Source organism: Pygocentrus nattereri, chromosome 21 (genome assembly GCF_015220715.1).
Source record: "Pygocentrus nattereri isolate fPygNat1 chromosome 21, fPygNat1.pri, whole genome shotgun sequence".
Classification (NCBI taxonomy): domain Eukaryota; kingdom Metazoa; phylum Chordata; class Actinopteri; order Characiformes; family Serrasalmidae; genus Pygocentrus; species Pygocentrus nattereri.
In genome coordinates this window covers 35,309,345-35,334,234 of record NC_051231.1, presented here as the reverse complement: position 1 = coordinate 35,334,234, position 24,890 = coordinate 35,309,345, and the positions used below count along the sequence as shown (strand labels likewise).

Genomic DNA, 24,890 nt, shown 5'->3' with positions numbered 1-24,890 from the left:
ACTCACTAACACACACACACACACACACTGTGAGTAACGGCACAGGAATCGTTTAGCAACACACACTTTCACAACACTCACTCTTCACTGCACTTCTTCTTTCGGCTGCTTCCTTTAGGGGTCGCCACAGTGGATCATCTGCCTCCATCTTGCCCTATCCACTGCCTCCTCTACTTTCACACCAACCATCTCCATGTCCACCTTCACTACATCCATAAACCTTCTCTGAGGTCCACCTCTTCTCCTTCTACCCAGCAGCTCCATCTCCAACATTCTTTGCCCAATATATCCACTATTCCTCCTCAACACATGTCCAAACCATCTCAACCTGGCCTCTCTGGCTTTATCTCCAAACTGCTCCACCTTCACCGTCCCTCTGATCTACTCATTTCTAATCTTATCCATCCTTGTCACTCCCAACAAAAATCTCAGCATCTTCATCTCCGCCACCTCCAGCTCAGCCTCCTGTCTTTTAGACAGAGCCACAGTCTCCAAACCAAACATCATAGCAGGACGCACTACTGTCTTGTAGACCTTCCCTTTCACTCTTGCTGCTATCCTTCTGTCACACATCAGCCCTGACACCCGTCTCCACCCACTCCATCCTGCCTGCACCCTCTTCTTCACCTCTTTTCTGCACTGTCCATTGGATGGTTCACCGAATATATTTGAAGTCATCCACCTTTACGACCTCTACTCCTTGCATCTTCACCTTTCCACCTGCCTCCCTCTCATTCACACACATGTATTCCGTCTTGTCTCTACTGACCTTCATTCCTCTCCTCTAGGGTGCAAACCTCCACCTCTCCAGATTCTCTTCCACCTGCTCTCTACTCTCACCACATATTACAATGTCATCTGCAAACATCATGATCCATGGAGCCTCCTGCCTGACCTCATCTGTCAACCTGTCCATCACCATTGCAAACAAGAAGGGGCTCAAAGCTGATCCCTGATGTAACCCCACCTTCACCTTGAAACCATCTGTCACTCCAACTGCACACCTCACCACTGTCTCACTATCCTCATACATGTCCTGCACCACCCTAACATACTTTTCAGCTACACCTGACTTCCTCATACAGTAGCACAGTTCCTCTCTTGGCACCCTATCATCTGCCTTCTCTAGATCCACAAAGACACAATGCAGCTCCTTCTGACCTTCTCTGTACTTCTCTACCAACACTCTCAATGCAAAAACTGCATCTGTGGTGCTCTTTCTGGGCATGAAACCAAACTGCTGCTCACTGATCTGGACCTCTCGCCTTAGCCTTGCTTCAACAACTCTTTCCCATACCTTCATGGTGTGGCTCATCAACTTTATACCTATGTAGTTACTGCAGCTCTGCACATCATCCTTGTTCTTAAAAATGGGGACCAGTGCACTGCTTCTCCACTCATCAGGCATCCTCTCACTCTCCAGGATTTTCTTAAACAACCTGGTTAAAAAGTCCACTGCCTTCTCTCCTAAACATCTCCATACCTCCACAGGTATGTCATCTGGACCAACTGCCTTTCCATTCTTCATCCTTTTTAAAGCTGCCCTCACTTCCACCTTACTAAATCTCTGCACTTCCTGATCCACTGTCTCTCCCCCCATTGTCCTCCTCTCTCTCTCGTTTTCCTCATTCATTAGTTCTTCAAAGTACTCCTTCCATCTACTCATCACTCTGTTCACTCACTAGTACATTTCCCTCTCTATCCTTTATCAGCCTAACCTGCTGTACATCCTTTCCAGCTCTATCTCTCTGTTTAGCCAAACGATACAATCCTTTACTCCTTCTTTACTGTCCAGCCTCTCATACAGCTCATCATAGGCCTGAGCCTTTGCCACCATTCTTTTCGATATGCGACTAGCCTCACAGCACTCCTGCCTACTTCCTTCATCTCTCTGGTTATCCCACTTTTTCTTAGCTCCCTTCTTCTTCTGAATACTCTCCTGGACTTCCTCATTCCACCACCAACTTTCCTTGTCTTCTTTCCTCTGACCAGACGAAACACCCAACACATTCTTGCCAGTTTCTTTCACCACCTTAGCTGTAGTTTCCCAGTCCTCAGGTAGCTCCTCACTGCCCCCAAGGGCCTGTTGCAATTTTTCCCTGAACTGCCTGCAACCATCCTTCTCCTTCAGCTTCCACCATCTAATCTTTGGCTCTGTCTTCACTTTCTTCCTCTTCTTTGTTTCTAATCTCATTCTACAGACAACCACCCTATGCTGCCTTGCTACACTTTCCCCTGGCACCACTTTACAATCTCCAATCTCCTTTAGGTGGCATCTCCTGCCATTTCCGTTCTCTCTGCAAAATCTACAACCATCTGACCTTCTGCATTTCTGTCTTTCACACCATACATACCCAGCACCTCTTCATCCCCTCTGCTCCCTTCACCAACATGTCCATTGAAGTCTGCACCAATCACCAATCTCTCCTCTCTAGGGACACCATCTACCACTTCATCCATCTTACTCCAAAATTCCTCTTTCTCCTCTCACTGACAACCAACCTGTGGTGCATATGAACTGACCACATTCAAAATCACACCATCAACCTCCAACTTCAGGCTCATGATCCTGTCTGACACTCTCTTTACATCCAGAACACTTTTCCCAAGCTGTTCCTTTAGGATTATCCAAACTCCATTTCTCTTCCTCTCTACACCATGATAGAACAGTTTGAGTCCACCTCCAATGTTCCTGGCCTTGCTTCCTTTCCATCTGGTCTCCTGGACACACAGAATATCTACCTTCCTTCTCTCAATCATGTCTGCAAGCTCTCTGCCTTTACCAGTCATTGTCCCTATGTTCAGAGTCCCTACTCTAACCTCCACACTCCTGCCTTTCCTTCTCTGTTGCTGCCTTCTAACCCGCCTACAGTAGTCCAATTTCCACCGGCACCCTGCTGGTCAACAGCACTGGAGGCGGTCGTTGTTAACCCGGGCCTCGACCGATCCGGTATGGCATCATATTTGTGATCTGCATGATAGTTTTGGCACAAGTTTTATGCCGGATGCCCTTCCTGATGCAACCCTCACCATTTATCCGGGCTTGGGACCGGCACCAGAAGTACACAAAGTACACCCCTAATGGCTGGTTTTCACTCCTCACTGCACTAAAGGGCCCATATTATATCCTACACTCTACAAAAGGTTCTTCAAGGGTTCTTTAGTAAAGAAAGTGGTTCTGTAGACAGAACCATGAACGCTTGTGACCCTGTGCATGTTTAAAGGGTTCTATACAGCACCCAAATGGTTCTTCTATTGTTACAAGCTTCCATATAGATCCATCAACAGCACATTCTCCACTTTCACGATGCACAGAACCGTTTAATCATGCAAAGTCTTTTCTGAGTGTTCATGGTTCTATATAGAACCATGTTTTTTTACTAAAGAACGCTTGAAGAACCATCTTTGCTTAGTCTTCGCAGTTCTACATAGAACCATGTTCTTTACTAAAGAACCATGGAAGTTTTCTGAGTGCTCATGGTTCTAATATAGGACCATGTTTTTAACGAAGGAACCCTTGAAGAGTTGTCTTTTCTGAGTGTTCACGGTTCTACATAGTACCATGTTCTTTACTAAAAAAACCTTGAAGAACTGTCTTTTCTGAGTGTTCACAGTTCTGTATAGAGCCATGTTTTTTACTAAAGAACCCTTGAAGAGCCATCCTTGCTTAGTCTTCATGGTTCTATATAGAACTATGTTCTTTACTAAACCCTTGAAGAACCATCTTTTCTGGGTGTTCACAGTTCTACATAGAATCATGTTCTTTACTAAAGAACCCTTGAAGAGCCATCCTTGCTTAGTCTTCATGGTTCTACATAGAACCATGTTTTTTACTAAACCCTTGAAGAACCATCTTTTATGAGTGCTCACTGTTCTATATAGAACCATGTTCTTTACTAAAGAACCTTTGAAGAGCCATCCTTGCTTAGTCTTCATGGTTCTATATAGAACCATGTTCTTTACTAAACCCTTGAAGAACCATCTTTTCTGAGTGTTCACGGTTCTATATACAACCATGTTCTTTACTAAAGAACCCTTGAAGAACTGTCTCTTCTGAGTGTTCACGGTTCTATATAGAACCACATTCTTTACTAAAGTACCCTTGAAGAGCCATCTTTTCTGAGTGTTCACGGTTCTATATAGAACCATGTTCTTTACTATAGAACCCCTGAAGACCTGTGTCTTTAGAGTTCCTCTTTGCTCATTGTATTTTTCCCTCTGAGCCTTTAATGGCGTCTTTGTGCTTCTGTTCACCAAAACCAGTCCTGATTCATTTCTACTGTGCCTGTAAGACTGGTCTATGTAGATGAGGTCTGTCCTGATTGGCTGCCTAACACACAAAAGCAGCCACTCCTTAAATGATCACTATTCCGCCTCAGTGTGAAAGGGTGAGTGGGCGGGGCTGAAATTCTGTGGGCTGGTTTTTGTGACATCATGAGTTCAAAGCAGGCTGTTTTAGCAGCTCTCCTTCCTCTTCAGCTCTTCAGCTCTCAGAAGCAGTAACGCTAACCAATCAGCTCTCAGTAGCAGTAACACTAACCAATCAGCTCTCAGGAGCAGTAACACTAACCAATCAGCTCTCAGGAGCAGTAACACTAACCAACCAGCTCTCAGTAGCAGTAACACTAACCAATCAGCTCTCAGGAGCAGTAACTCTAACCAATCAGCTCTCAGTAGCAGTAACTCTAACCAATCAGCTCTCAGTAGCAGTAACACTAACCAATCAGCTCTCAGAAGCAGTAACGCTAACCAATCAGCTCTCAGTAGCAGTAACACTAACCAATCAGCTCTCAGGAGCAGTAACACTAACCAATCAGCTCTCAGGAGCAGTAACACTAACCAATCAGCTCTCAGGAGCAGTAACACTAACCAATCAGCTCTCAGGAGCAGTAACTCTAACCAATCAGCTCTCAGTAGCAGTAACTCTAACCAATCAGCTCTCAGTAGCAGTAACACTAACCAATCAGCTCTCAGTAGCAGTAACTCTAACCAATCAGCTCTCAGTAGTAGTAACTCTAACCAATCAGCTCTCATTAGCAGTAATACTAACCAATTAGCTCTCAGTAGCAGTAACACTAACCAATCAGCTCTCAGTAGCAGTAACGCTAACCAATCAGCTCTCAGTAGCAGTAACGCTAATCAATCAGCTCTCAGTAGCAGTAACTCTAACCAATCAGCTCTCAGTAGCAGTAACTCTAACCAATCAGCTCTCAGTAGCAGTAACACTAACCAATCAGCTCTCAGTAGCAGTAACTCTAACCAATCAGCTCTCAGTAGCAGTAACGCTAACCAATCAGCTCTCAGTAGCAGTAACGCTAACCAATCAGCTCTCAGCAGCAGTAACACTAACGAATCAGCTCTCAGCAGCAGTAACACTAACCAATCAGCTCTCAGCAGCAGTAACACTAACCAATCAGCTCTCAGCAGCAGTAACACTAACCAATCAGCTCTCAGTAGCAGTAACGCTAACCAATCAGCTCTCAGTAGCAGTAACACTAACCAATCAGCTCTCATTAGCAGTAACACTAACCAATCAGCTCTCAGTAGCAGTAACGCTAACCAATCAGCTCTCAGTAGCAGTAACGCTAACCAATCAGCTCTCAGTAGCAGTAACGCTAACCAATCAGCTCTCAGTAGCAGTAACGCTAACCAATCAGCTCTCAGTAGCAGTAACACTAACCAATCAGCACTCAGTAGCAGTAACACTGACCAATCAGCTCTCAGTAGCAGCAACACTAACCAATCAGCTCTCAGTAGCAGTAACTCTGACCAATCAGCTCTCAGTAGCAGTAACACTAACCAATCAGCTCTCAGTAGCAGTAACACTAACCAATCAGCTCTCAGTAGCAGTAACACTAACCAATCAGCTCTCAGTAGCAGTAATACTAACCAATCAGCTCTCATTAGCAGTAATACTAACCAATCAGCTCTCAGCAGCAGTAACACTAAAGAATCAGCTCTCAGTAGCAGTAACGCTAACCAATTAGCTCTCAGCAGCAGTAACACTAACGAATCAGCTCTCAGTAGCAGTAACGCTAACCAATCAGCTCTCAGTAGCAGTAACACTAACCAATCAGCTCTCATTAGCAGTAACTCTAACCAATCAGCTCTCAGTAGCAGTAACACTAACCAATCAGCTCTCAGTAGCAGTAACGCTAACCAATCAGCTCTCAGTAGCAGTAACACTAACCAATCAGCACTCAGTAGCAGTAACACTAACCAATCAGCTCTCAGTAGCAGCAACACTAACCAATCAGCTCTCAGTAGCAGTAACTCTGACCAATCAGCTCTCAGTAGCAGTAACGCTAACCAATCAGCTCTCAGTAGCAGTAACACTAACCAATCAGCTCTCAGTAGCAGTAACTCTAACCAATCAGCTCTCAGTAGCAGTAACTCTAACCAATCAGCTCTCAGTAGCAGTAACACTAACCAATCAGCTCTCAGTAGCAGTAACACTAACCAATCAGCTCTCAGTAGCAGTAACACTAACCAATCAGCTCTCAGTAGCAGTAACACTAACCAATCAGCTCTCAGTAGCAGTAACGCTAACCAATCAGCTCTCAGTAGCAGTAACTCTAACCAATCAGCTCTCAGTAGCAGTAACTCTAACCAATCAGCTCTCAGTAGCAGTAACTCTAACCAATCAGCTCTCGGTAGCAGTAACACTAACCAATCAGCTCTCAGTAGCAGTAACACTGACCAATCAGCTCTCAGTAGCAGCTCGTGGGCGCCCTCTGGCGCTGAGGAGACCTGTTTTTGATCTAACAGGAGAAACCCGGTGGTCTGAGGTTCGTTCTGCGCATGCGCTGTGCTGAAACCGGCCACGGGTGAGGCTCCGCCCCTGTCGGGTCTCCGTCTGCGCAGACGTGCGCCGCTTTGACGCTCCTGAGACTTGCTGCTGACCTGCGTCCCGGCGGCCGGCGAGTGTTTCTGTGCGGAGTGAGTGTGCGTGCGTGCGTGTGAGTGAGTGTGAGTGCGAGTGTGAGTGAGCTGGGGAGTGTGAGTGTGAGTCAGAGTGTTGGTGAGCCGCAGATCGGCGTGTTTTCGCTGGGTTCGCGTTTGCACGCTGTGGCGACGCGGAGCGGCCCTGGCTGAGCGGCTGCTCTGCGCTCCGCTTCCAGCAGGTTCCGGAAACATCGCCCGACTCCTCGGCAGGTCAGTGACCGCTCAGCGCGCCCGCCTGGCCGCGCAGTCGCCCCGCAGTCGCCCCGCTCCACCTTAAGCGGTGCAGCCGTTGCAGTCTGCCGCCTGCGGCTGCACCGATAACTGCTGCACCATTTAAGGTGGAACTGGGGAATTCGAGCAAGAAGCTGGCGGCTAAGACTGACTGCAGCTCCATGTCCGCGCAGATAAACAACACCACAAACACTTGTTTACTGTTTACCGAGGAGAACCGCGCGCAGACACTGCTGCTGCACGCGCAGCGCCCGAGACCCGGCGGTGCAGCGCGGACGGAGCCGCGCGGGCTGCTAGTTACCGTTAGCCTTTAGCCCAGTTTGGTTCAGCTGGTGTTATTAGAGAAGACGGTGAGCAGTAAACACCGCTCAGATCCTGACTCCCTGACTCTCTGACTCCCCCTCTCTTTCACTGACTCTCTCTCTGACTCTGTCTGACTCTGGCTCTTTCTCTCTCTCTCTGACTCTCCTCTCTCTTTCACTGACTCTCTCTCTGACTCTGTCTGACTCTCCTCTCTTTCACTGACTCTCTCTTTGACTCTGACTCTCTCTGACTCTGGCTCTATTTCTCTCTCTCTGACTCCCCTCTCTCTTTCACTGACTCTCTCTGACTCTGGCTCTCTTTCTTTCTCTCTGACTCCCCTCTCTCTTTCACTGACTCTCTCTCTGACTCTTTCTCTCTCTCTCTGACTCTACTCTCTCTTTCGCTGATTCTGACTCCCCTCTATCTTTCACTGATTCTGTCTGACTCTGACTCTCTCTCTGAATCTCCTCTCTTGCACTGACGCTCCTCTCTCTTTCACTGACTCTCTCTCTGACTCCCCTCTCTCTTTCACTGACTCTGTCTCTGACTCTGTCTGGCTCTGGCTCTCTTTCTCTCTCTCTCTGACTCTCCTCTCTCTTTCGCTGACTGTCTGACTCCCTGACGCCCCTCTCTCTTTCACTGATTCTGTCTGACTCTGACTCTCCTCTCTTTCACTGACTCTCTCTCTGTCTGACTCTGACTCTTTCTCTCTCTCTGACTCTCCTCTCTCTTTCACTGACTCTCTGACTCCGACTCTGACTCCCCTCTCTCTTTCACTGACTCTGTCTGACTGACTCTCTCTCTCTGACTCTCCACTCTTTCACTGACTGTCTCTGACTCTGTCTGGCTCTGACTCTCTTTCTCTCTGACTCTCCTCTCTCTTTCACTGACTGTCTCTGACTCTGTCTGACTCTGACTCTCCTCTCTCTTTCACTGACTCCTCTCTCTTTCACTGACTCTCTCTCTGACTCTGTCTGACTCTCCTCTTTCACTGACTCTGTCTCTGACTCTGTCTGACTCTCTTTCTCTCTCTCTGACTCTCCTCTCTCTTTCGCTGAGTCTCTGACTCCCCTCTCTCTTTCACTGATTCTGTCTGACTCTGACTCTCTCTCTGACTCTCCTCTTTCACTGACTCCCCTCTCTCTTTCACTGACTCTGTCTTTGACTCTCTCTGACTCTGACTCTCTTTCTCTCTCTCTCTGACTCTCCTTTCCCTGACTCTCTGACTCCCCTCTCTCTTTCACTGACTCTGACTCTCTCTCTCTCTCTCTCTCTCTCTCTGACTCTCCTCTCTCTTTCACTGACTCTGTCTGTCTCACTATTGACCAGTACGTCACACTGGTAAACATGTCTCTGCCTCGTCTCTGCCTGAGACGCTGGACTTTTGAGACCCTTTTTACTGAGCGACAAATCGAGGGGGGAAGCGAGGAAAAGACTTTCTGGGACTGTTGTAATGTATTTTCATGCATGCTGACCAATGTCTTCACCAGCTTCACTCGCCATGGTAGCTGCTGCATGAGTCTTTATTCTTATTAGGTTTTCACAGAGTAGCAGTAACTTCACCAAATCCGTCTTCAGTCTTCTCATGCAGGAACCTGACAGGCCAGCTGGGGTAAAACAGTGATCAAAGAAGCATCAAAAGGACAAATAAGTGGAGAGAGATTCTGCTGACCGGGACGGAGAATTCGCTCCCGTAACCCCGTTCTCTTTGTGCGTCTGTGTCTGTGCAGGTGTGGCCCGGCCGCGGTGAGCGGCTGTTGGAGCCAGGTCGGGGCGTGTTGGGGGGGATCATGAGCGGGCAGGCGGGGGCAAGAGGGCGGCGGGGAGGCCGGGTGGAGCAGGGCATGGACTCGGCCTGCTGGCTGTCTCCCGCAGTCCTGCGGCGGCTCATCGAGCTGCCCGCCCCGGTGCTGTCCCGGCACCAGCTGAAGCGTCTGGAGGAGCACCGCTACAGCAGCGCCGGCAGATCCCTGCTGGAGCCCATCATGCAGCGCTACTGGGAGTGGCTGGTGTGCCACATGCCCGTATGGATCGCTCCCAACCTTATCACCGTCGTCGGCCTGGCAACCAACATCTTCACCACACTGGTGCTGGTGTACTACTGCCCCACGGCCACTGAACAGGTACAGAACATGCATACAGCCACGTCCTAGATTACTGGTTCGGTCGGGACGCCGAGCTCGACTGGTTCGGCCCGAACACACAGAGCCTTCATCATGTCTCTCCCTCCCCCTTTCTCTGCCTCTGTCTCTCTCTCTCTGTGTGTCTCTTTCTGACTTCGTGTCTCTCTCTCTCTTTCTGTCTCTCTCTCTCTCTGAATCTCTGTCTCTCTCTCTCTCTGTGTGTCTCTCTCTCTCTCTGTGTCTCTCTGTCTGTCTGTCTGTGTGTAGTGGTATGCACATTAGACAGTGTAACGGCAGGTTGTGGCGTGGTTCTGCGATGTTTGTCGTCTAGAACTTGTTTTTTTGGTCTAAAAATAGCCGCTGGTCCCACTCCCACCTTTGCCTCTGTGCTGGCGGGACAAAAGCAGGAGAGGATCTCATTGCAGGAGGAACTAAAGGAAACAGAGTGTGTTCAGACACGTCACAGTTTGGGTGAGTTAGCGTCTCCCTCCGCGTGACGGAGTGTGTGCTGAGCTCTGTTAGTGCGAGACGTTAAACTGGGGGAATTCCAGTCTCAACCACTGCTGCTCTGTTTCCGCCTCTCTCTGTAGTTCAGGGTCCCTGTCAGTCTGGAGAAACCAGATTAAACCCAGTTTATACACTTAATACACACAAACTAAACTGCAAAATCAGCACGTTTTTAATTTGTAGTGTTTGTGATGTCACAAAAACCACCCATTTAGCCCCACCCATTCAGCCTACAGCAGTTTAGCTCCACCCATTCAGCCTCCAAAAAGCTTTGTGTAATGTTTTCATCATTTATATTTCACACTGTGTATTGATTAATTTACTAAATAATGATCAGTCTGAGTTGTGGTGATGTCCGAGTTGTGTAGCGAGGTGTGTGTTGTGTGTCCAGGCTCCGCTGTGGGCGTACCTGATGTGTGCGGTTGGCCTGTTCATCTATCAGTCTCTGGACGCCATAGACGGGAAGCAGGCGAGGCGCACTAACAGCAGCTCACCACTGGGGGAGCTGTTCGACCACGGCTGTGACTCGCTCTCCACAGGTAACCACAAAAAACCCCCCCCAACCTGTTAACCAGTACGCAGCGTCAGGGAACCTGTAGTGAGGAGAACCGACCGTCACAGACGGCCTCCGGGTCGGTCAGCCGATGTATGTTACTAACATAACTTATAGCTTAACAGTGGCTCATTGTTCTGGGACGTCCCTTCACTTCTGAATAAGAACTGCTAAAGTTGATTAATTGATTTTTGCTGTGTGAAATAATAAAAATCTAAACAGAACCACGTGTACATAAACCTGTTAATGAGCTAGCCACGCCGGCTCGGCACAAATGGTGCTACGTTGTTTCACAGCCAAATTTCTACAAGGCTACCGGCTTCTTCTTCAGCAGCTTCGGGTTAGGATGCGCGGCTCCACCTTAAATGGAGCAGCAGTTACATTCCGGCTGCCTTTACTGGCTCCTGAATGTGACCGCTTTACCATTTAAGGTGGAACGGGAAATTCAAATGAGAAGCCTATTTCAGCTTCGTTTGTTTTCTGATGGGGGTGTCCTGTGCAGTCGCCCCCGGGGCTCTCTCTCTCTCTCTCTCCCTCTCTCTCTCTGTCGCTCTCTCTCTCTGTCTCTCTCTCTCTCTCTCTCTCTCTGTCGCTCTCTCTCTCTCTCTCTCTCTCTCTCTCCCTCTGTGCCTCTCTCTCTCTGTCTCTCTCTGTCTCTCTCTCTGTCTCTGTCTCTCTCTCTCTCTCTCTCCCTCTGTGCCTCTCTCTCTCTCTCTCTCTCTCTCTCTCTCTCTCTCTCTCTCTCTCTCTCTCACTCTGTGCCTCTCTCTCTCTGTCTCTCTCTGTCTCTCTCTCTGTCTCTGTCTCTCTCTCTCTCTCTCCCTCTGTGCCTCTCTCTCTCTCACCCTCTCTCTCTCTCTCTGTCTCTCTCTGTCTCTGTCTCTGTCTCTCTCTGTCTCTGTCTCTCTCTCTCTCTGTCTCTCTCTCTCTCTCTCTGTCGCTCTCTCTCTCTCTCTCTCTCTCTCCCTCTGTGCCTCTCTCTCTCTGTCTCTCTCTGTCTCTCTCTCTGTCTCTGTCTCTCTCTCTCTCTCTCTCCCTCTGTGCCTCTCTCTCTCTCTCTCGCACTCTCTCTCTCTCTGTCTCTCTCTCTCGCACTCTCTCTCTGTCTCTCTCTCTCTCTCTCTCTGTCTCTCTCTCTCTCTCTCTCTCTCTCTCTGTCTCTCTCTGTCTCTCTCTCTCTCTCTGTCTCTCTCTGTCTCTCTCTCTCTCTCTCTCTCTCTCTGTCTCTCTCTCTCTCTCTCTCTCTCTCTGTCTCTCTCTGTCTCTCTCTCTCTCTCTCTCTCTCTCTCTGTGTGTGTCTGTCTCTCACTCACCCCCCCCCCCCCCCCCTCCCTCTCTCCCTGTAGTCTTCGTGGTTCTGGGCACCAGTATTGCAGTCCAGTTGGGGACGAATCCAGACTGGATGTTCTTCTGCTGTTTTGCGGGGATGTTTATGTTCTACTGTGCGCACTGGCAGACCTACGTCTCCGGGACGCTGCGCTTCGGCATGTGAGTCTCGTTCTGAGCTGCATTTACATTCACAAACATTTACATTCAAATTTACATTTCCGTTCAAGTCTTTCAGCAGACACTGCAGAAGTGCTTTGTTCTGCACTTGGGAAAATTTGGGCACGACCTCAAACACGTCAGAACGGTTCTCCTGTGGTAACAGTACATTCACTCAGTACGTATAACATATCTAGTGTAGTTCGAGGTTTTGTCAGAAAGTATGATTGACAGCGATTTGTCAGAAAGTGTGGGATTGACAGCGATTTGTCGGAAAGTGTGGGATTGACAGCGATTTGTCGGAAAGTGTGGGATTGACAGCGTTTTGCCGGAAAGTGTGGGATTGACAGCGTTTTGTCGGAAAGTGTGGGATTGACAGCGTTTTGTCGGAAAGTGTGGGATTGACAGCGTTTTGTCGGAAAGTGTGGGATTGACAGCGATTTGTCGGAAAGTGTGGGATTGACAGCGATTTGTCGGAAAGTGTGGGATTGACAGCGATTTGTCGGAAAGTGTGGGATTGACAGCGTTTTGCCGGAAAGTGTGGGATTGACAGCGTTTTGCCGGAAAGTGTGGGATTGACAGCGATTTGCCGGAAAGTGTGGGATTGACAGCGATTTGTCGGAAAGTGTGGGATTGACAGCGTTTTGTCGGAAAGTGTGGGATTGACAGCGTTTTGTCGGAAAGTGTGGGATTGACAGCGTTTTGTCGGAAAGTGTGGGATTGACAGCGTTTTGTCGGAAAGTGTGGGATTGACAGCGATTTGTCGGAAAGTGTGGGATTGACAGCGATTTGTCGGAAAGTGTGGGATTGACAGCGATTTGTCGGAAAGTGTGGGATTGACAGCGTTTTGCCGGAAAGTGTGGGATTGACAGCGTTTTGTCGGAAAGTGTGGGATTGACAGCGTTTTGCCGGAAAGTGTGGGATTGACAGCGTTTTGCCGGAAAGTGTGGGATTGACAGCGTTTTGCCGGAAAGTGTGGGATTGACAGCGTTTTGCCGGAAAGTGTGGGATTGACAGCGTTTTGTCGGAAAGTGTGGGATTGACAGCGTTTTGTCGGAAAGTGTGGGATTGACAGCGTTTTGTCGGAAAGTGTGGGATTGACAGCGTTTTGTCGGAAAGTGTGGGATTGACAGCGATTTGCCGGAAAGTGTGGGATTGACAGCGATTTGCCGGAAAGTGTGGGATTGACAGCGATTTGCCGGAAAGTGTGGGATTGACAGCGTTTTGCCGGAAAGTGTGGGATTGACAGCGTTTTGCCGGAAAGTGTGGGATTGACAGCGTTTTGTCGGAAAGTGTGGGATTGACAGCGATTTGCCGGAAAGTGTGGGATTGACAGCGATTTGCCGGAAAGTGTGGGATTGACAGCGATTTGCCGGAAAGTGTGGGATTGACAGCGTTTTGCCGGAAAGTGTGGGATTGACAGCGTTTTGCCGGAAAGTGTGGGATTGACAGCGTTTTGTCGGAAAGTGTGGGATTGACAGCGATTTGCCGGAAAGTGTGGGATTGACAGCGTTTTGCCGGAAAGTGTGGGATTGACAGCGTTTTGTCGGAACATTTCAGCCACATAAAGAACTTTAATGTTAAAATGAATGGGTGACCCGGCAACCTGGCAACCGCCCAACGAGCGCTGGGATGACCCTGAAGGATAAGGGGCTTAGAAAATGTGTGTGTGAGTGACTGTAGCTGTGTTAAGGCCATCTGCTGGACTGGAGGGCAGAGTGGACACAGTCACGGAGTCAGGGTGAACTGTAGCTCTGTGGTCAGTCAAACAAACAGAATCCACTCAGTAACCTTTAACCCACATCGTACGTGCGCATTAGGAGGAGACACGTCGCTGAGGCGGCCTCGTTTGTGTGTTTAGGAGCTCTTGTTGTCTTTTTGACTTTTAACTGATTTTGGACTGAAGTGACTCTAAACCTTAATTATAATTAATTCAAGTTTCAATTCAATTCAAGTTTATTTATATAGCGCTTTTTACAACAAGGTTGTCACAAAGCAGCTTTACAGAAAAACAGGTCCACGCCTCTTATGAGCATCACCACAGTGAAGCCAATTTTGTGGTGACTACAGTGGTAAGGAAAAACTCCCTTTAAGAGGAAGAAACCTTAGAAGGGACCAAGGCTCAGTCCGAGGAACCCAACCCCCGTGGGTCGACCCGCACAGAAGAAACAGAACAGAAACAAGAACAACAGTACAAAGAGAGTGCAAAAAGATGGCTGGAACGCTGGAACCACGAATGGGGCACCTCCAGACAGGCCAACGGGGCATCTCGACACATGTGAGAGAGATAGAGAGAGAGAACGGAGTGGGAGGGAAGAGAGATAGGTTAGAAGGGTTGTGTTAATCTCTGTTGAGCGGGACAGGGCCGATTCCAGAGTGCTGCAAACACGAATCGGCACCTCCAGACAGGCCAACCGAACATCTCGACGCATGCGAGAGAGACAGAGAGAGAGAACAGAGTGGGAGGGAAGAAAAAGAGGTTAGAATGGTTTTATACTATGCTGAAGAGCGGGGCACGCCTGTGAAAAAGCACAGGGACCCTGGATGGACACCTCCAGACAGCAGCTCAGGACATGAGGGGAAAAAGAGAAAGATAATGATTAGAACAGGGTTTGTGTTTGGTGTGTGAGCTGTAAGAGAAATCGTTAAAGGGAGACCAACAGTACAGACTAAGTTTGTGTGCACTGGACAATAGTAGAACAGCTGCAGGCTACAGCTAGAGAGAACCGCTATGATAAATTTATCTAAAAGCTTGTTCAAAAAGAAATGTTTTGAGTCTGGATTTAAAGACTGAATTATTTAATTATGATTTAATTAAAACTAATGATTGATCATTCCATTTTGTCACTGCCAAAACAATCATAACTCTACATACACTTAACCAACTGTTTCAGTAGTGAGCCGTTTCCGTAGTGAGCCGTTTCAGTAGTGAGCCGTTTCCGTAGTGAGCCGTTTCCGTAGTGAGCCGTTTCCGTAGTGAGCCGTTTCAGTAGTGAGCCGTTTCAGTAGTGAGCCGTTTCCGTAGTGAGCCGTTTCCGTAGTGAGCCGTTTCCGTAGTGAGCCGTTTCCGTAGTGAGCCGTTTCCGTAGTGAGCCGTTTCCGTAGTGAGCCGTTTCCGTAGTGAGCCGTTTCCGTAGTGAGCCGTTTCCGTAGTCTCTCTGTTGATAGCGGCTGTGTCCATAGTGGCTGTCAGTAGTGGCTGTGAGTAGTGGCTGGGTGAATAGTGACTCTGTCTGTAGTGACTGTCAGTGATGACTGAGTAGGGGGGGCTGTGTCAGTAGCGGCTGTCAGTACATGGACATGACCAGCAACACAGCTTTGAACAGCCATTCACACAGAAAATCATATTATAATCATCATGCGCTAAAAATGTGTTTCGGAGTTGACACTTCTTAATGTTACAGTGATTTTGACATGAAAATGTGGGACAGCATTTTAAAAACAAAGTTTTTTTCATTTATAAATTAAATAAAAACTTAAACTAAAATAAAATGTAATACATTAAATCTAAAAATTTCAACTTCACTTTAGAAGATACCAAAAATGACCTTAATGAAAACCAGCACTAAGCATGTAAAAATGACTTTCCCAGGTGTAAGTTTAGGGGTTATGGTTTGGGACGGACTCCTCCCAATAGAGCGTACCCTGTAAATAAGGGTGTGTGTGTGTGTGTGTGTGTGTGTGTGTGTGTGTGTGTGTGTGTGTGTGTGTGTATAATCTGTAAGTATAACCTGATCAGAGACTCAGTCTGAACACAGCCAGTGAAACTGAGAGAGCCGAGGAGGAAAATGCAGCACGTAAAGAAGAACGCTGGTGAACAGCCTCCCACGTGCGGAGCCAGTCGAGTTTATGTACATTTAAAACTCTAAAACAACCACTGACTGATCAGGCGTTTACATCCACTGATCTCACTCCAACTCGTTTACCGACTGATTCATTACTGTTTCAGTGCAAACGGCAGAGAAAAGATAATAACAGGAGAACGTCAGAGTTCAGCGAGTTCAGTTCAGCACCAGCTTACAGGCTGAGCAGCGTCTGATCCATCGTCTGATGGTGTGAGACACCAGGCTCTTCTGATCTGTGGGGACTTTACAGGTTGACTAGTGTGTCTGAGGCTTTCCTGACACCCTCAGTCTGTTCTGGAGCAAATTTGACAATCTTCCAAACATCTGAGCTGTGATTTTCCTCACAGTCCTAACGTGTCACAACACCAATGGGTTGCGTGTTCCTGCTTGCATTTCCATTTTTTCGTTGTTCAGTTTTTGACTTAATTTGAAAATATCTGTTGTTCTTTATATTGTGTGTAAATTTCAAGATGAACAGACTAAAAGAAACGACCCAAAATGACGTGGGAAAAAAGTCTGGTTCCACTGACTCATTAGAGGCAGAATGTTTTGTCCTTCTCCGTTTTGGAGATGCGAGGTTTTGTTCCGACAGTGGCGATAAAACATACAGACTGAGCTCAGTGTCTGTAGAGGGCGCTGTTTTCATGCTCTCTCTTTCCACACTGGACAGATTTGACATCACCGAGCTGCAGCTCAGTCTGGCTCTGCTGCACACCTTCACCGCCACAGTCGGGCCCACGTTTTGGAACCTAACGGTAAAAATGAGCATCGTGCAGCCAATCACGGCTGCTCTGCCAGCAGCAGCCAATCAGCTCCCTGCTTTCCCTGCACAGCATGAATAACGGATCAAAGTTTGTGCATATGATCCTCACAGAATCTGGTCAAAGATTTAACTGATTAATTTATATTAATCATTTATTAAAGGAGAATTTTGCCTTTTGTATAACTCAGTGTGTGAGGTGTAATCAGAGGTTCAGAGGGTTTGGTGTGATATGGTTCAGACGTCTCTACAGTGGTGGTGATGGGAACCAGGCGTCGCCATGACTACAACACAGATATAGACACTTTATTTACCATCCAGAACCACCAGAGAACCTACACGAGTCTTCTGAGTTTATCTGGAATGCTGATGATGGAAAATAGTGGAAAATCTGGAATACTGAGTTTTCTTTAGGGACTATTTTGCCGCACAGCGCCCTGCATGTCTCCCTCCACCATGAATGGAGTTGAAGTTCTCTAAACTCTCATAAAACAGCGTCTCAGTCATCAGGCAGTGAATTCAGAACCAGTTCATGTAGGAACTTTCTGTAGGAGCTTTTAGAGGGACGTCTGGTTCCCATCACCACCACTGGGAACGGTTCTGACTCGGTAAGCTTCTCCAGAGCTGCAGACCCTCTCTGAACGACCATGTTTACGACTGAAAAGTCAATTCCCTTTTAATTGTAAACATTTGTCATGTAATGGTGTAGTAATGTCTGTAAATGCTAGGCTAATAACCACAGCAGACATAATGCGACATAGGAAGAAACTAATAGATTACAGGTTGAAATAGACCCTCAGATAATGATAGTCATTTGCCAGATGAGGACGAAGTTCACAACCACCGAGTTGAGGCCTGGGAGTCTCCAGGCTACAAGTCAGTCTGTATGTTTGTGTTCATTTGAATAAAAACCTTTAATAAGTGGGTGTTAATTAAAGGCTTGCGTCTCTGATTGGCTGCCTGTGTGTGTAGCTGAGCTGGCCTGTAGGAGACGGTGTGATTACTGCTGTAACTAACCTGCTCTCTTCACCCCCCCCCCCCTTTTCCCCGCACAGCATTGATGTGACTGAGGTGCAGATCTTCATTATTATCATGTATTTGCTGGCTGCTGTGGGCGGATCCGCTTTCTGGCAGGCTCTGGTAATTCAGAGATTCAACACTGATTATCAAACCACACCTCAGATCACGGCAGTGGCTGTGTTTACACGCAGAGATCAAACGGTCTGACTCTGAAGACCGACTCTGGGCGAACTGTGAACCCCGCACTCTGAGGGAAGAGCTCTATAAAAGTGAAAATGTGCATTCTCAATTCAAAAACTGACTTTGCATGTGTAACAGTTCAGTTTATCTTCAATTACAATGCAATAATTAGAAATTCAACATGTTAAAATGCAGCTCATACTGGTAAACAGTGGCTCTCCCAGTGAAATGAGCTGGGAGAAGCCGGGAGTTTTTATTCGTGAGACCAGCTGAAATATAGCACTTTTTAAGCAAATGGCTAAAAATTTTGATTTTAGAGTTTGTTGTTTTTTTCCATCAAATTTCATTTCTTACAGCATTCAAACTAAATTTCTCAAATCAAAACTCTTTGGATTAAAAGTTAAAAATGCTTAATATCCATATATCCATTAATACTATAGCAACAAGAGTCATTTATCCTCTTTGTTTTTTTTTTTATTGCATCTATATTTAATTTGCCTGAATCTCTTAACAGTTTTAGTCTTCTAAAACAATTTAGAGTTGATTTTCCCACTTGGTACACTTTGATTCTGATTGAGCTACTGGTTGATTCAGATCATTAAGCTGCATGTAAACACAGCCGTGAACTAACTGTGATGTTGCTGTGATTTTGTAGTGATTCTGTAGTGATTTTGTAGTGAACGTACATCTGCTTTACCGCACTAACGTATTTGTATTGGTCTGTTATTGTTTTGTAATGAAGTTCTGGTGTGATGGGGTATAACTCTTCCTTTTAACAGATCCCAGTATTAAACATCCAAATGAAAATAGTCCCGGCGCTCTGCACGTTTGTCGGCGCCGTTATTTCCTGCACAAATTACTTCAGAGTCATATTCACAGGAGGAGTCGGCAAAAACGGATCCACAATAGCGGTGAGTGTCTTTACTGAACACTGTTTACTTTCCCAAAGTACATAATTCCAACATTCCTCAGCATTCATACTGAAACGGTAACAATAACAAAAAGCTTACAGTGGTGGTGATGGGAACCAGGTGTCGCCATGACTACAACACAGATATAGACACTTTATTTACCATCCAGAACCACCAGAGAACCTACACGAGTCTTCTGAGCTTATATGGAATGTTGATGATGGAAAATAGTGGAAAATCAGGAATAATGAGTTTTCTTTGGGGACTATTTTGCCGCACAGCGCCCTGCATGTCTCCCTCCACCATGAATGGAGTTGAAGTTCTCTAAACTCTCATAAAACAGCGTCTCAGTCATCAGGCAGTGAATTCAGAACCAGTTCATGTAGGAACTTTCTGTAGGAGCTTTTAGAGGGACGTCTGGTTCCCATCACCACCACTGTGAGGAGCTTTTAGAGGGACGTCTGGTTCCCATCACCACCACTGTGAGGAGCTTTGACTCTCTAGAACATCAAACTGCTGTGAATGACTGTTTACATGTCAACTATTATGTAGAATTTTTGAAAATGGTTATTTGAGTTGGCTTGGTTCTGTACATGACCATAGCCTTTAAAGAACCCACTTTGTAGACTGTAATGCACCTGATTCAGCTCCTCAGGTTATAATAAAGCCAGGTGAGATACACAGGAGCTTCACTAAACTGTGCAGTGCAGCTGAATGTGGTTGAATGATTGTCGTGGTTGTTGATACCTTTTCATTCCTTTCTTTTTTCTTTCAGGGAACGAGTGTTTTATCTCCGGTCCTGCACATAGGCTCCGTTATAGTGCTGGCTATGATGATTTATAAGAAATCTGCTATCCAGCTATTTGAGAAACACCCCTGTCTTTATATTCTGGCCTTTGGCTTCGTTTCTGCCAAAATAACCAACAAATTAGTGGTGAGTAGAGCTTAAAACGATAGTTTGAATAAGATCACCCAGTTTTCCCGAACCTATCTAAACTGGAGTTGATTAGCGAAGATGTGTTTGGTGTCTGAGGCCGGATTCTTTAGTTTTGTCCCTGGAGCTGTGAGGTTGCTAACTGCAGGTGGGGCGGAGCTAAACGCCTATATAATCACACTCTCCTCAAACCACGTCCAGGCGTTCTGGGGCTGAGCGATTAACCGTAATTTCAGTTATGATTTTGGCTTCCAGCAATTATTAAAACGATGATTGTGCCACATCCTGTTTCGCAGTGATGCCCTCGTCTTGTCTTGTGTTATAAATCCAGCGGTGCGTTTTTGCCCCTCCCTACAAGCCCAAACTCATCTAATTTGATTTATGTTTATATGTGTTCAGTAATTTTCAGCTGGTTGTAGAAGTGCAGGTTTTATTTATTTTGATCTTATTTGTATTTTTATATTGTTTATCCAAGAGTGTGTGGGTGTATTTATGTACTTTATATTATTTTATTTTTGACACTACGGGGACGCGCTTTTCTAGTTTGTCGCGTTATGGACGGCTGATTTTACGGGGACGCGCTTTTCTAGTTTATCGCGTTATGGACGGCTGATTTTACGGGGCCGCGCTTTTCCAGTTTGTCGCGTTATGGACGGCTGATTTTACGGGGACGCGCTTTTCTAGTTTGTCGCGTTATGGGCGGCTGATTTTACGGGGACGCGCTTTTCTAGTTTGTCGCGTTATGGACGGCTGATTTTACGGGGACGCGCTTTTCTAGTTTGTCGCGTTATGGACGGCTGATTTTACGGGGACGCGCTTTTCTAGTTTGTCGCGTTATGGACGGCTGATTTTACGGGGACGCGCTTTTCTAGTTTGTCGCGTTATGGGCGGCTGATTTTACGGGGACGCGCTTTTCTTGTTTGTCGCGTTATGGACGGCTGATTTTACGGGGACGCGCTTTTCTAGTTTGTCGCGTTATGGACGGCTGATTTTACGGGGACGCGCTTTTCTTGTTTGTCGCGTTATGGACGGCTGATTTTACGGGGACGCGCTTTTCTAGTTTGTCGCGTTATGGACGGCTGATTTTACGGGGACGCGCTTTTCTAGTTTGTCGCGTTATGGACGGCTGATTTTACGGGGACGCGCTTTTCTAGTTTGTCGCGTTATGGACGGCTGATTTTACGGGGACGCGCTTTTCTAGTTTGTCGCGTTATGGACGGCTGATTTTACGGGGACGCGCTTTTCTAGTTTGTCGCGTTATGGACGGCTGATTTTACGGGGACGCGCTTTTCTAGTTTGTCGCGTTATGGACGGCTGATTTTACGGGGACGCGCTTTTCTAGTTTGTCGCGTTATGGACGGCTGATTTTACGGGGACGCGCTTTTCTAGTTTATCGCGTTATGGACGGCTGATTTTACGGGGACGCGCTTTTCTAGTTTGTCGCGTTATGGACGGCTGATTTTACGGGGACGCGCTTTTCTAGTTTGTCGCGTTATGGACGGCTGATTTTACGGGGACGCGCTTTTCTAGTTTGTCGCGTTATGGACGGCTGATTTTACGGGGACGCGCTTTTCTAGTTTATCGCGTTATGGACGGCTGATTTTACGGGGACGCGCTTTTCTAGTTTGTCGCGTTATGGACGGCTGATTTTACGGGGACGCGCTTTTCTAGTTTGTCGCGTTATGGACGGCTGATTTTACGGGGACGCGCTTTTCTAGTTTATCGCGTTATGGACGGCTGATTTTACGGGGACGCGCTTTTCTAGTTTATCGCGTTATGGACGGCTGATTTTACGGGGACGCGCTTTTCTAGTTTATCGCGTTATGGACGGCCGATTTATTTTCCTTTTTCTTCCTAACAGGTTGCTCATATGACAAAAAGTGAAATGCATCTTCACGATGTGGCGTTTCTGGGTCCTGGGCTTCTCTTCCTGAATCAGTATTTCAACAGTTTTATTGATGAGTACCTGGTGCTCTGGATCGCATTGGTAAGATTAACTGTCACCAGATTCTCATGTACCGCTGACTCTCTAAATTAGGGCTGGTCGATGACTTAAACTATAATTTTTCATGTTAGACCATCTCAAATACTAATCACACTGCCAAACAAGTGCATTAATAAGATCCTGCTGGTGTGGGTTCAGTCCGGTTTCCTTCCTTTCAGTGACACAGACAAGATACTGGTATGCTAATAGCGCCTACTGGTGGAGAATCTTTGTGTGTGTGTGTGTGTGTGTGTGTGTGTATATATATATATATATATACACACACACATATACATTATATATATATATATATATATATATATATATATATATATATATATATATATATATATATATATATATATATATAATGTATATGTGTGTGTATGTGTCTCGGTGGGAAATCATGGTGGGAAATTAGAACATCAAAATAAGCCAGAATGCATCTTCCTAATGTTTATTATTATTTAGGATTTTAGGTTTAGGTGAAGTGTTTGGGGTTTTGACGCCTACAGCATGTGTCCCATATCACCTCACATAACGTTAGCATAGATATACGTACCTGACCAATGAAATTAGTGAGAGTACTCGTGTCAACGCTCATGCTGTTTCTCAAGCTGTCTGAAATGAAATTCGGGCCTGTCTAGTTCACCATCTGTGATCCACAAATATCGTTGGTCATCGCCAATATTGGATCACGTCGCCCAGCCCTAATCTATACGATAACACGTTTTAATTAAAGTTAATAACTGACTTGCTGATTAATCTTATTTTTAACATTCTGTACCTGAAATTTTTACTGAAATGAAAGTAAGAAATGTGTTAATCAATTGTAATGTCTGATTGACGGTTCTGCCACTGTTAATTGTGATTGACAGGTGCTGTTTTTAATTGTGAGTGACAGGTTCTGCTGTTAATTGTGACTGACGGGTGCTGTTGTTGTTAACTGTAATTAATTGACAGGTGCTGTTGTTAATTGTGACCGTTTGACTGAGAGGTGCTGTTGTTAACTGTGACCATTTGATTGACAGGTGCTGTCGTTGTTTGACCTGGTGCGCTACTGTGTGAGCGTATGTAATCAGATCGCGTCGCATCTTCATATCTTCGTCTTTAAAATCAAACCCCCGACGTTGGGAGCGGCTCAGTGACGGACAGCTGCTGCGCCAACTCTGTTTGAGGGTCCGAGGACGAATCTGATTGAACGATTAGTGATTTATGGAAGAGGTAATTATTAATTGGTGTTCGTGTTGGTCACGGTTTGTGGGCGGGTTCGTTACTGAGAGCTAATGAAGGCGAGTGTTTGCTTTATTTAAATTATTACTCAAGAAACTAATGCAATCTCTCGGTTTCCTTCACGAGAGGCGGTGAACAGTGTAATAACAGGTGCTAATATCTCCCACTCGTTTCTGAGAGAAGACTTTAGGTACTTCTTTCAACAGTCAAACCAGTGAAGACTCTAATCTTCCGCCGTTTGTTTGTTTGCTTTAACAGGCGTTCACCTCTTACTCTCAGTACTGCATGCCTTGTCTTTTTTAATCCTGCTTATCAAGTGTCTCATTTAAGTCAAATGTAAAAAAGTCCAAATGAATAATGACCGTCACGGATCGCTCGGATCGCTCGGATCACTGCTGCTACCAACGTGTTACACATTGTTTGTAAATCGTATTTAGTTTCATGAAGACTTTTGCTTGGCGGTAATATCTCTGACTGTGGGACTGTATAGAACAGTTTTCACCATTTAAAGAATCTGTCCACGATTTATTTTTACAGTTAATCCTAGTTAAGATTGTTTTGTTTAACATTAAAGCGATACTTCAGTGTTTCCCAGCTTGATCTCTGTCTGCTGTGTCTGCGTCGTGCGGCCGATCATTACAGTCGATAACTTCAACACGTTTATCTGAACTCAGAAAACAGCAGAAAATGTTCTGAACCTAAACTCCGTTATAATACAAGTCAATGGGCAGACGTGATTTCTGCGAGTTCTAAACTCCAGCCGTTCTAGCGGCGCAGGGATTGGATTAGGCCGACTGAAACCGAAACCGTTCTCCAGTTCTCAACACTTGGAACACCGTTTAAACAAGAAATAAGAATCATTCTGGTTCATATTCAACATTGCAGAATGTGGGTTTTCAGTGAATCAATAATAAAAACTAGTGTAGATAAACACCCTGTAATCTGTTCGTCCTGAACAACAGAACCGGTTCTAGTCAGTAGAACACTACTGCAAGCAGAAACGAAGAAATGTTTAGAACCCATATCTCTTAAAATTCTTGCTCTTTTTAAAGTGTGATGTAGTACACGTACCATGACCAGTAGAGAACCATGAACAGTCAAAGAACCCTTTGCATGATTCTTTGCAAGGTTCTTCAGATTGATGGAGAGCATGTTATGTATATAAGGTTCTATAAGGAACCCTTTTTGAAAAAGGTTCTAAATGGTACCAAAAAGGTTCCACTATTGTTAAAAGCCCTTTTTTGGTCCTATACAGAACCCTTTCGTTTGGTTGAAACATTTTTCTGTGGCGTCTCAAAAACCAGCAGATTTACATATATGTGCTGACATGGTGTATATTTAGCCCCGCCCATTTATGTTGAATTTACATGGCATTTCAGCCCAGACTGCCTTCTGAATGAGGGACAGCCAATCAGAGTATAGCTCATTTACATATATCAGTCTTAAAGGCACAGAAACAGCCTGTTTAATTCTAGGAGCTAAACAGAGTTTATATAATGATCACAGTGAAAACCTACATACTGTCGCTGTCGGACAAAACCTCGCATCTCCACCTTCACTTTACAGGACAGTAAAACGGTCTTGACTTGGAATGGAAGTCAATGTAACCAGACTTTTTTTTATTATTTGTTTTTTTATTATTATTTCTGTTGGTCCATTCATCATGAAATGTTTACACAATGCGAAGAGTTTTCAAATAATGCCAAATAAACAAAAATCACAATAATGGAGGTTTTTGTGTGACAGTAACCAGATATGTTAATAATAATAATAAAAATGTATGATACCGGCCCTTTAAGTGCATCCGGAAGGAAGAACAGAGCTGGAGGAGACGCTAACCTGAGGCAGAACTAAGAAAGCTGTGGAGTTTAACATC

At 45.9% G+C, this 24,890-nt stretch overlaps 1 protein-coding gene across 2 annotated transcripts; it reads left to right on the top strand.

The window, feature by feature from the left end:
* Positions 1 to 6,731: 6,731 nt before the first annotated feature.
* On the top strand, positions 6,732 to 22,950 carry cept1b (choline/ethanolamine phosphotransferase 1b). Of its 2 annotated transcripts, none has more exons than XM_017685305.2 (9): positions 6,732 to 7,155; positions 9,210 to 9,602; positions 10,501 to 10,648; positions 12,009 to 12,150; positions 16,663 to 16,747; positions 18,732 to 18,863; positions 19,639 to 19,797; positions 21,659 to 21,784; positions 22,813 to 22,950. In XM_017685305.2, the coding sequence occupies exons 2-9, from the start codon at positions 9,270 to 9,272 to the stop codon at positions 22,927 to 22,929; spliced, it is 1,242 nt and encodes a 413-aa protein (XP_017540794.1). In that variant the 5' UTR covers positions 6,732 to 7,155; positions 9,210 to 9,269; the 3' UTR covers positions 22,930 to 22,950. The 2 variants fall into 2 exon arrangements, with proteins under 2 accessions (XP_017540794.1, XP_017540792.1); XM_017685303.2 differs by lacking the exon at positions 16,663 to 16,747 and adding an exon at positions 17,808 to 17,892 and having other exon boundaries at positions 6,736 to 7,155.
* Positions 22,951 to 24,890: the final 1,940 nt, after the last annotated feature.

Excerpts from the sequence above, each read along its gene's own strand:
- cept1b (XM_017685305.2), top strand. The coding sequence starts at position 9,270 with ATGAGCGGGCAGGCGGGGGCAAGAGGGCGGCGGGGAGGCCGGGTGGAG. Across the intron at positions 18,864-19,638 it reads AAAACGGATCCACAATAGCG|GGAACGAGTGTTTTATCTCC; the intron begins GTGAGTGTCTTT and ends TTTTTCTTTCAG. Across the intron at positions 19,798-21,658 it reads AAATAACCAACAAATTAGTG|GTTGCTCATATGACAAAAAG; the intron begins GTGAGTAGAGCT and ends TCTTCCTAACAG.